Raw genomic sequence first — 12114 nt, forward strand, 5'->3', positions numbered from 1 at the left:
CAGGTCTTGATTTGATGGATTTTGGAAGTGCAGTATTGCAGCAGAAGGGAGACGATCCAGCCAGAATTGCCTGGCATATACGCAAAAAAATCCTGGAGTATCAGGAAACTTTTAATGTGTTAGAAAAGGTAAGTGGTTTACAAACCTGCTTTCTTCGGAGTACCCATGATTGCCTTGTGACGCTGTTTCAGTGCTAGCTAGTACAAGCTGGCATTTTAGCTTTCCTTTGAGAAGAGGCACCCTTACTTGCACTAGTCTACATTAGAAGAGTGAACATGTTCCTCCTTCCCTTTTTTTTGGAATTGTTTTGCAACTACAGTAAAATCCCTCCCACACCTGTAATCTACCCTGCTTTTTCAAACACAGCGGTGTAGCAGCTCCCCACAGGCTCGAAATTTCCCAGACAATTGTGTTCCAGTTAATACTTTTGCATAGATCATAAAATCACTAACTCCCTTCTACTGTTTGCTTACTTCAGCGGGAACTGGGGGGGGGGGGGGCTTTTGGGGCGGGGGCGGGTTTGGGGGGGGGCGAGTGCTTAGAGCGGTTATTCCATAATGATGATTGGGTGTTTATTCCTCACAGACCTGCTGTCTTCATCCTGTTTGTTAGGTTTTATGGAGTAATTAACACCTGTTTGACACTGCAAGCCCTAATATATCCTCCAGCTCTCAAGTCCTCCATGGGAGAATAGCGCTTCTCAGAGACTCTGAGAAGTGCCCCTCCAATCCCCAACACCCACATCATTATCTCATGACACTGTGTGATCACACCTCTCAGTAGACTGTATTATATTCTGGTTATGCTATACTCTCAAATGTAACTCCCCTTTTCTCCCTTGTGCTTTAGTGCCCTAAGCCAGTTATTGTTGCCTTCCATGGAGCCTGCGTTGGCGGAGGTGAGGGTATTGACAGGGTGGGGATACGTTTTATGGTGACAGGAGACTGTTAGTGAAGGTGATCTGACGCATGTAGGAGCATGTGAAGTACGCAATTTATGGGGGATCAAGACTGTGGAAAGTGTATTGTGACATTTACAGCTGAAAGTACAGGACAAAGTGTGTTTTGTGTAGCATAGTAATGGGCTGTGTGTTTTGAATGTGGTGGAGTTTGCAAGAAGTGGTGAGCATTTGGTGTATTCAAGTAATTTCTTATTATGAGTGGTAAATGATGGAATAAGCTTTGGCTTTTGGTTAACCTTCATGTGACTGGTATATAGAATTATAAATATATAGCTGTTAAAAAGGGTGGGGCACTTTTTAATTGAGGAATTCTAACTGTTAACAAATCTAATGATGAAAACAACCTCCCTTGATGTCCACGTCTTACTGAAAATGTTATTAATGAGCCCTACAATTACTTATTATCATCAACGCACTTTTTTAAGGTGAAAAATGACTGTTCCATGTAGCAGGCTTCGAAAAGTAATTGTTTGCCATTTTGTGATGGCATGTTTTAGAATTGTTTCTTTGTTGATGAAAATCACTGTTGTAATTTGGAATTTCTTTCGGTTTCTTTATCTACCATAGTGAGATACTCCAATTTACTAGATAAGAGAGTTGGAGTGATTCAGTTCCATATCTATCTTTAGTGACCATTTCATGAGTCTTCAATGAGTGGTGGCAAAAGTTAGTTTTGTACCTTGTCTCTACAGCACCAGTATCTATAAAGGGAGTAAGGAACTTGTAAGCTTTATGAAATAATATCTAACAAAAACCTTCTTAATTGCAGGGGTCGATCTTATTACGGCTTGTGATATTCGATACTGCACCAAGGATGCATTCATCCAAGTGAAGGTAAACATACTACTCCCTCCCACTCGATTTCACTTTAGCTCACTCCAAAAAGGCCCATACCAACTTTCTTTTAAGTAACTCTCTGTGCCATGACAGAAAAAAACCCTTGGGCATTTCTACTGAATTGGTGAGCTTTTTAGGCCTCACAACAGTTTGTTGCGAGACATACTGTTGTCTTCCAGTGGGCTTAGAGCTCACCCATTCCTTACCCTTGATTGGCTTCATTCTTATTTTCATTTGCTTCCTTCTTATTGTTAGATGTGTGGGCTTTCCTTCTAGTTTTGTGTTTGTTCTGCACCTGGAGCATGGGCACATTACTTTGTTCTTCCACTACTTGCTTTTTCAGGCACTCCTTTCCCTTTTGCTTACGCACTCTGAGGGAGCATGCGTTTTCCCACTATCTCCCTTGTGTGTTTCTCTCCATCCTGCGGCCATGCTGTCTTACACTCTCTCGCATGTGGGCTTCTCCTCACTCCCCCACATTGCCTTCTCATGTGCTTTCTCCTCACCAGCTCCACGTTGCTCTTTTTTGCCTATTTAACCCCTCTACCTTCCATCTTTGTTGCTTTCCCCAACCCACAACCCCATGTTTCCTCAGCCCTATCATCCCCTTGTTGTTTCCACCTGTGCCCCATGTGTTGCTTCTGCCACCCCTGAACAAAAAGCCCATGTTGTTTCCTCCATCGTCTTTAAAAACCCGCTCCCAACCACGCTCGGTGTTGTTTCTGCCCCTTGACCACCAAGTTGCCTCTGCCGCCACTCAAGTCCCATGTGTTGTGCCTCACTCCCTGCTTTTGTGTGTTTTTGTTTCTCTTTAGTTACTATCCAACTCTGATTATTAACAAAAAAATAAATAACAGCAGCCATGCCATTTTGTAGCTGCGTCTGTGCGTGGTACCCACCCCTACAAAATATCATTGCATTTTATCATAGCCCTGATCACCAGCCATTTCATATATGCCATATTGGAGAAGTCTGGTCTCATGGCCGGAATTTACAGATTACTTTACTTGCTTTGTTTTGCAATTCATATTAACAGATCTTGGGAAACTCTTCATTTAGATACAAGGCATTCCCATATTATTGTGTATTTGATTGCAACTGGGCTCGTCTAATATTTCAGGAAGAGTAGGGTATTCCTTGCCAAATGGAGATGAGAATTGCAAGCAATCACTTCTTACTACATTTATTTGTTCAGGGACTTGCAAAAAATTCAGGAAATTATATGGGGTGCTGAAGCCCCCATCACTTGAATTTGCCGGTTTGTCCCGTTAAGGACCAACATGCTGTGCAGCATCTATTCCAATATTTAAATCGGGTATCCTGTTGTCTTCCCAATCTCTATCAAAGCTTCGCTTTGGTGGTGTTTTCGAACTTGGGGAAATCCAGCTCGTATTTCTTTAAGAACCCTCTAATGCAGAGGTCTTCAAACTTTTTGATGCCGAGACCCCCTTGTAAAACCTTTTTAGGCGTAAGGACCCCCTTCCGATAAAAGTTTCTAGAAACTGGTACTCCTCATCATCAACCTTTGACAACCATAAATGCGCCTGTTAGACCTCATCACATCCCTCCATCATTCATCCACCCACACTTTCACACATCCATCCATCTAACCTTTCATCTTTCCATGCATACATCCATCCTTCATCCATCCACCCTTTCATCCTTCCATCCATACATCCATCCTTTACCCATCCACCCTTCCTTCCATCCACCCATCATTCATCCACCCACCTTTTCACACATCCATCCATCATTCATCCATGCAACCTTTTATCCATTCATACATCCATCCACCCTTTCATCTTCCCATCCATACATCCATCCTTCATCCACTCTTTCATCCTCCCATCCATCATCCATCCACCCTTTCATCCATACATCCATCCACCCACCCTTTCATCCATCCATCTACCCATCATTCATCCCCCCACCTTTTCACACATCCATCCATACATCCTCCATCCGTCCACCCTTTCATCCTTCCATCCATACATCTATCCTTCACCAATCTATCCTTCATCCATCCACCCTTTCATCTTTCCATCCATCCATCCATCATTCATCCATCCACCCTTTCATCCTCCCATCCATACATCCATCCTTCATCCATCCACCCTTTCATCCTCCCATCCATACATCCATCCTTCATCCATCCACCCTTTCATCCTCCCATCCATACATCCATCCTTCATCCATCCACCCTTTCATCCATACATCCATCCACCCACCCTTTCATCCGTCCACCTATCATTCATCCCCCACCTTTTCACACATCCATCCATGCATCATTCATCCATGCAACCTTTTATCCATCCATACATCCATCCACCATTTCATCCTCCCATCCATCCATACATACATCCATCCTTCATCCATCCACCCTTCCATCCTCTCATCCATGCATACATCCATCCTTCATCCATCCACCCTTTCATCCTCCCATCCATACATCCATCCTTCATCCATCCACCCTTTCATCCTTCCATCCATACATCCATCCTTTCATCCATCCATTCACCCATCATTCATCCACCCATCTTTTTACACATCCATCATTCATCCATCCACCCTTTCATCCATCCACCCTTCATCCGTCCACCCTTTCATTCTTCCATCCATACATCTATCCTTCATCAATCTATCCTTCATCCATCCACCCTTTCATCCTTCCATCCATACATCCATCATTCATCCATCCACCCTTTCATTCATCCATCCACTCATCATTCATCCACCCACCTTTTCACACATCCATCCATCCATCAGCCTTTCATCCATCCACATCCATCCATCCTTCAGCCTTACATCCATCCATCCACCCATCATTCATCCACCCACCTTTTCTGTGCCTCTCTAATGGGGGGTGGGGGGGGGGGGGGGGGGATCAGTATCTCTCTGCGTCGTCGTCCTTCTTCTTTCCCGCTCATGGGAGGGCATCTCTGTGCCTCCCTGCTGGGGGCGGGGGACGTGTCACGGGACCCATAGCTCCTGGTGCGCAACATCCATTGAACTCAAAGGGCTAAACTACAGTCACTCCCCCAGCCCCCCCCCCCAAGCTCCCCCCAGCTTGTGTATGTGAGCCCAGCTGAAACAGCTTCAGGGACACACACACATTCACACCCAAGTACTTGGCAGGTCTTTAAAAGACCTTTTACTTGTTAATGAGGCGTTGATGTTTTTCACACCTCGGTGTGAATTAGGCCTCCTGCAGAATCTGCGACCCCCTTCCCAGGACTCCACGACCCCCCTGGGGGTCGCGCCCCACAGATTGAAGACCGCTGCTCTAATGGCTCTTTATGGACTTTGCATAAGGATGGAGAGATTGTTGATCTCTGAGTAACATCTTAATTCAATCTCATATTGGTGGCGAAGCTGGACCTACCTGGAAAAAAGTGTATCTATTGTTTGAAAAAGTTGGCTATTCCGGGCCACTCCACCGCACAAATAGAAGAGGGTGATGGAATGTGTCAAAAGCAGGCACCCAAGCCAATTATTTGAGTAATGCCTGATACTCATCATCACTCATCTACAATACTCTGACTTAATGTCTGCCAGTTCAGACTCTGTCCCATGGCTTGGGTGGAAACCTGACTGATGACTGGTCTCAAGCTGACACTCCTTAGATGCTTCTGCAGCTCTTTGGACAGCTTCCACCATAACCTTATTGTTGATGTGTTGATGTGCCCGGAAATAGGTAGATAGCTCCCTGTTTCCAGAGAAGAAAAATTGACCTTCTCGTATCTTTGTGTTCAGGTATAGGCTAACCATCAAGCAAAAAACACCTTCAATGTGCATCTTACTGTCACAGCCTCACATGTCTGAAAATTTCCTTTTTACAGGAGGTGGATATTGGATTGGCAGCTGATGTCGGCACTCTTCAGAGGTTGCCACGAATCATTGGGAACCAAAGGTAACTTATATGCACTTATAGTTTGTGGCAGGGTCCACAACATGTGGGTCGCTATTGTCTTTGGTTAGGTTTTCTTCTTTGATTGTGATGTGGATGTTTATTTTTAATCTTTGCTCTGAACTGACTATTGTCTGATATACATTTTGAGTGGCATGCCTTTCTTCTCAGGCGATGAATGCAATGCTATGTGTTTTGTAGGATGTTTCGCCATTGTATCGATATTTTATGTGAATAGTGGTACTCTGCAGAACTCTTTGGATAGTAACTTTGGTATTAGATTATTATGCAGTGTATGAATACTTGGAAAGTAACAGAAGATAAGACACACAAGTCTCATGTAGTCTTTCAATGTCACTATATTTTGTTACTCTTCAGACGTGGCTTTGTCTTTGTACAACAATTGCTTTTTAATATGATTTTATCTCATAGTTCTTTGTTAGGAGGCAGTTTTGTACTTTAACCACCCTTTTTTTTGGTAATTACTTTTGTATGTTGCATGTCAGCTTCTCTAAACAAAGTGTCTTTTACTAGCCCTTCTTATAGAACAAACGCTTCTCTGAAATATGCATGCCTCCTTTCCTGTTTTTACACCCAGAATTCCTGCATTTCTGTGTGTATGATTTCTGTTGGAGACCTTCTGCTTTTTTTGATAATTTTCATCTAAACTGTCTCAAATCTGTCTTTGTGATTTTGAGCATGCTAGCTTCTGCATGGGATCCCAGTTCACAAGCCAATGATGTGATTGGTGGTAGCACAAATTACTTATTCCTAATGATGATACCTCTTCAACCTCTCAGCCATATTATGGCTTCTGCCTTGGCATTGGAAGCTTATCTGTCGATGTGTCCAAGGTTTTGACATTACAGAAATTGCATACCCCAGTATATCCTTTTATTTATTTTCATTTTCACATAGTCAAATACTCCATCAAAATATTCTAGTGTGACTTACCTTGTGAAACCATGCTACTGTGTATGCCATAGTGAAATGGTTTTAAGATATTGCCCTGGTCATTACTTCAGCAAATGTTTTTAATAATGTCCCCATCTCGCATTTTCCGTTTATTGGCCTATAGTCGCCAGCTTCCTGTCTTTGTATAATTTTGTCTTGTGGGATTGCACAATGTTTTATCCAGTCACACGGCATTACTTTCGTTACCAGAGGGCAAATGGTTGGCATTGGTAGTTTCAATATTTTTCAGCATGCATCTTGGGTTATCATTGTGAGAAGTGGTTTTTTCCTAGAGCACATTAGATCAGAAGACACTTTATGCTGAATTTGGTTCTTTTTTTATCGAACCCCTTTCCTTTGTAAAACGTTTTCCAATCCGATTTAAGAAACCCAAGACATTTTCTTTTAATATCCAAGTTGCTGGATGTGGCAAAGCTTTCTGAAAAGATGGTGTTTAAGTAAATGTACCCCCCTACGTGACTTACTAGATTTGTTCATATCACTTTAATTGAATGTTCACCTTAGCCATGGACCAGTGACCATAAGGGTCTCATTACTAGATGCTCTATTTGTTGTTTCGAAAAATGCCAGTGTGATTACATTTTTGTTTTTGGTTCTTGAAAGCCATATTTGGTATCCTTGATCATCAGAGCCTACTGAATTGATTTTGTTGCATGTCCTGCTTTTTCTTTTATGATTTCTTATTTTTTTGATAATCAAATTGTATTAAGTTTAACAAGGTAAGCTTAATTCACCGTTTCATAAATATTATTCCGTAACACTAATAGCTCTGTGGAGTACAATCTAAAGATTGAATAATCAGATCAAATAACTTTTTATTAAGTTGATAACCCATGATAAGTCCACCATTTCCCTCATATTTTATCGTGTTTTTGTGGGCACACTGGTGTTTCATATATTGGCTTCTCTTGGCGGACACATCAGTCAACTCCATTCTGCCAGGCCAGCAGCGAGGGGTGTGTAGGCTTCTTCTAGTGACGGGCGAAATTGGTTTTCACCACCAAGCAGGTCATCCCTATGAAAATCCTTTCAGAGCGCAGCTCTCCAAGTTCCTCTAAAAGGCCCAACAAGGCTGCCTAGGACCCAAATCAATGGGATGGCCAAGTAGCGCTAAGATCTCGTGTCCCACCCCCTCCCAAAAGGGGAGTCGGGCAGACCCAAGCCACATGGTAGAAGTAAGTAAAGGGAAAGAACAATGTGCACATACTTCCTAGGCCGCTCGGTCAATCTCTTCGTAACCGAAGAGGGGATATGTAAGAGGTGTGAAGATAATTAATTTAGATCATTCCCAATGGTTTGAATGCATGAATCCTGGTGATTGTTAAAACTGGCTGGTGTTATCAGTTATGTTTCAAATTGTATTTGCCTTTTTGCCCTAGGTGGTATTTGCTCTAAATGAAGAAGAATTTAGATTCTGGACGTTGTTGAAAATAAGGTGTCATGCCCTCCCAGTCTCTATTACACTTTCCACTGAAGTACAATAAAGGCTAGTTCACAGTTTTGGGGAACTTGACCACTGTTAAGCATCCCCAGTTTATTTACTCGTAGTTCAATAGATTTCTTTAGTTGGCTTAGCCCCCACCGTTTATGCAGGAGTACCTGTAGCCCACACTCCGGGTCCTTTGTACTACTTGGCACTATTGTCACAATCTTATTTATGTACATTTGCTCTGAAATCTACTTATTATTTACATCAATTTTTGGGTTTTCCTTTGAATTCTAGTGACAGGATACTCTCTAAATAATACTCCATAGAAACAAAGAAAACCCAAATACCCGGACTGCAGAACTTGATGCAGTGTGCTAGAGTGGTGTAGGTAGTGGCAACATTCTCTTTTACTCCTTCACTCTGTCCTGCACACACTTTATTTACAAAATATCATCTTGTACATTTTGACCTTCTCAGAGTCTTCAAATGCAGTTAACCCCAGATGCTTTTTCTGCATTATCAGCGTGTAACTACCCCGAGGCCTCGCAGCGCTTTAGCCAGGACCGTTCTGACAACAGGATAGGGCGCAGGAATGTCAGACTCAGACCCACGCTTCAGAGAGGTTGCAGTTTGGCGAGAAGAAACACTCTCTATATCAGACAAAGTGTTGTCTGAAGTCTTTAACTTCTGTAGCCACAGAAGGAGACGGGCGTCTCTATCCTTTAAAGTCTTATTTTAAAAGGTACTGCAAAATTTACAACTCCTCACCTCATGGTCTGGGTATAAGCAATAAATGCACTTTTTATGAGGGTCCTAAGAGAAAAGACGAAGTTTTCCACATGATGAACAGGGTCTGAACAAAGACTTCTTCGTTGTAGACATATTTGAAAGCTTGAAGTTTGAAGATGAAGAAAAAACTGAGCAGAGCTCAGGGAGACTCCCTTCATATGACATGTGGTAGAAAATCTGAGGGCTTGAGCTTCTGAGGAGAAGGTTCTAGAGGGTGCTACAGCCTAATTGGCTGGAAAGTGGACTATTATAATGACTTGGATATGTTACTAAAGTGAGCTCTCTATGATTTCTATGGGCCTATTTTGTTCTATGGTACTTCAAGACTTTATTTTTTGAAAGGAATATACATATTATGGAATTTTATTTTATGTATATATATGTGTATATTATGTATATATTTATGTATAGTTGATTCTTACTACTATGTTATGTACCGTGGGACTCCCACTTCGAAGACGGGGAATTATTCAAGCATGCAAATCTATGAAAGACACCAATACTGGAGAACCACAATTTACAGGTAAGTAACTTCTGTTCTTCTCCCTTCTTCCCATCTGTTGTAGAAAGCCTTGACATTGTGTTCTCGCTTCAAATGTTTGCCTGTCATCCCAATCGGAGAGTGCTGTCCCTGTTTCGCCATACTGAAACTCTTTCTATACTTCACCAATGAACAGTACTTCACTTCTGATTTTTCCAGCTTCTAAGCTGGATTCAATACTTTTTTCTGATTCAATTGTTGTAACTCTCTTAGTGCTGTCTCCAGTTTCAAGGGGTGTTTTCTCTCACAAACCTTAGTTTTTTTTTTAAACCAGTGAGAAAAATATTTCCTTCTTCTTCCATGTATGGCACTGAAGATTTGTTTTAAGCATTGTATTTGGTGCATGGGTTTCTTCTCAAGGGCTGATGTGCACGCGTCCTGTGTGTCTTATTTCTGGTGAGTTCCTCTTTTCTACATGGTTATATATTGGAAGTTGAACAGAAGTTAAATTCTGTCCATGTTGAAGGTAGATCTTCCAGTCCAGGTAATCGGTTTCTTTACATGTTTAGTTAAGAGACATTTGGCAATGGGTATTCTGTCAATTTCACCATGCCTTACTGGTACTCGTGGTTAAACTAGTACTTAGACAGGTACCACTGTGAGAGTCGCCCCAAAGTTCCAGTGCCATCAACCCCATGTTTAAGAGGTAAATCATCTGCATACATGTGTCAGTGAGTAAATCCAAGCAGGAAAGTACCCAGTCACACGACTTTGAGGCCTGCGGTACCATAGGCCCTATTCAAACAAGGTACAACCTTTTCAGTAGTCAAGCAGTGACCTACCTAGCGCCCCTTTTAAAACTGTACCCAACAGGCTAAAGAGGGCACATTCAAAAACTACATCTGGCACAGTCCGTGATCAGTGTCATCATGTGGAAAAAAAATCCCTTCTCATATGCAAAATTATATACAAGTGTTGGACTTGTATCCACCCTCCTATGCCTGCTAATTCAGGCACTTTAAAGAACTGCTCTTTCAGACACATCGAAACTAATTTTGACAGAGGAAATCAGTTTTGGAGCAGCCCTTGGCGATTTGGTCTCAAGCTTATTGATGGTGGTGATTGCAAGCAGTCTCCAAACAGCTCAACCCGTGTGATGCCATAAAAATGCTGAATCCTCACTGTTGGGCATGGAAATATCTTATGCTAATGTACACTCTTACAATTCTATGGTTTTACATATTAATATATATCTGTCCTTGTAGTCCTCACCTATTCTTAACCATAAATAAATCTAACTTTGTGACAAATAAAATACACACTTATCCCATTGTCATCATTTCTAAGACAAACGAATTAGCCAAAATTCAGCAGCATTATGTGAAACAAAGCTCTCTGATTCAGTACCATGCTTATCCCACCCCCCTCATTTTAGTAGCAATAATTTGAAGATCACATTCCTGTTAAAGTTTGTCTTCCATTACTTGGGACACACTCTGTCCCACTTCTCCTTACAAACTGTTTAAGCTTGGTGACAGAATGTATTTATGCAAAGCTCTAAAGCTCTCTTCGGGTCCAGCCGCAGCATTTCAAAGGGTTTAAGTAAGGACTTTGGCTTGGCCATTTTAAAATCCTGATTCTTTTCTTTTTCAACTATTCAGTCGTGAATTTTAAATGTTTGACTTGAATCTGTAACTTATTGCATAATTCCATTTCTGCTCTGGTTTAGCTGTTGTCTAGATATTCTCTTATTTTTTTTTAACCTTTTGAATTCACTGGAGACTAGAGATAATCCTAATGGACTTCCTGTGGATGAGTCCAGGGTCTGCGGCTGTAATACAGGCTGAAGTCATCACCTCCTCCACATCATGGTTGACAGTTGGTTTGAGGTTCTTGTGCTGATATGCCATGTTTGTTTCTTGCCAAATATATTGTTGTGCATCACCGCCAGACAAGTCCAATTTGGTCTCACCAGGCCAGAGGACGTAGTTCCAGTTGTCTTGTGGCTCATTCTAGTGCTGTTTAGTAAACCTAATCCTCGCAGCAATATTCTTTTTGGAGAAGAGTAGTTTGCTTATGGCTACCCATCTGCAGAAGATTTACTCGGTCAGTATTTTCCTAATGGTACTATCATGGCCTCTTTCTTTGCGATTTCTAGGAGCATCATATTACCTGATCCTGGGTGAATTTGCTGGTACACCCACTCCTGGGTAAATTGGGAAGTGTCTTGAACATTCTCATTATTTTAAAATCCGTTTCATGAGGCAGCTAAAGGTGTTTTGTGTTTTTAAACCATCTTGATGTGTTGGTTCAGAAATAAAGGTTCAAACTAAAAGCAACACTTGTAGCACTGTGCGTCCGCTATATTCAACCATTGAGCAGTTGTGCCATGGAAGTAATTCTATAGCAGTGGTTAGTGAAGACATGATCAGACACTAAGCATCATCTTGCAAAACTGAGACCCAACTGATAGAAACTCAAGATGGTGCTCAAAGTCTGATCAGGTCAGTCAAAAATCAGACCGTCAGAAATACATTTTAAAAAGCGCAATAGATACATTAATATAAATACTAAACACTTTTGGTGATTTAGGGACACAAGGCTAGGGAACAGCCACCAAAAAATATATCAAATTCATAGCAAATTCAAAAGTAAGTTATACCTACCGAACAACCACTGCTTGGCTAAAAGAGTAGAATGTGGGTATGCAAGCTTTTATTTTTTTAATTGAAAAA

At 41.6% G+C, this 12114-nt stretch overlaps 1 protein-coding gene across 3 annotated transcripts in view; it reads left to right on the forward strand.

The window, feature by feature from the left end:
* The window catches only part of LOC147692533 (delta(3,5)-Delta(2,4)-dienoyl-CoA isomerase, mitochondrial-like), a 253270-nt gene that overhangs the window by 200867 nt on the left and 40289 nt on the right, over positions 1 to 12114 (forward strand). For all 3 annotated transcript variants that reach the window (XM_086938749.1, XM_086938750.1, XM_086938751.1), the window contains exons 4-7: positions 4 to 128; positions 850 to 898; positions 1731 to 1795; positions 5638 to 5708. In XM_086938749.1, the coding sequence (XP_086794875.1) occupies positions 4 to 128; positions 850 to 898; positions 1731 to 1795; positions 5638 to 5708 (310 nt within the window). The remainder of the gene's footprint in view (positions 1 to 3; positions 129 to 849; positions 899 to 1730; positions 1796 to 5637; positions 5709 to 12114) is intronic.

Source organism: Lissotriton vulgaris, chromosome 9 (assembly GCF_964263255.1).
Source record: "Lissotriton vulgaris chromosome 9, aLisVul1.2, whole genome shotgun sequence".
NCBI classification, from domain to species: domain Eukaryota; kingdom Metazoa; phylum Chordata; class Amphibia; order Caudata; family Salamandridae; genus Lissotriton; species Lissotriton vulgaris.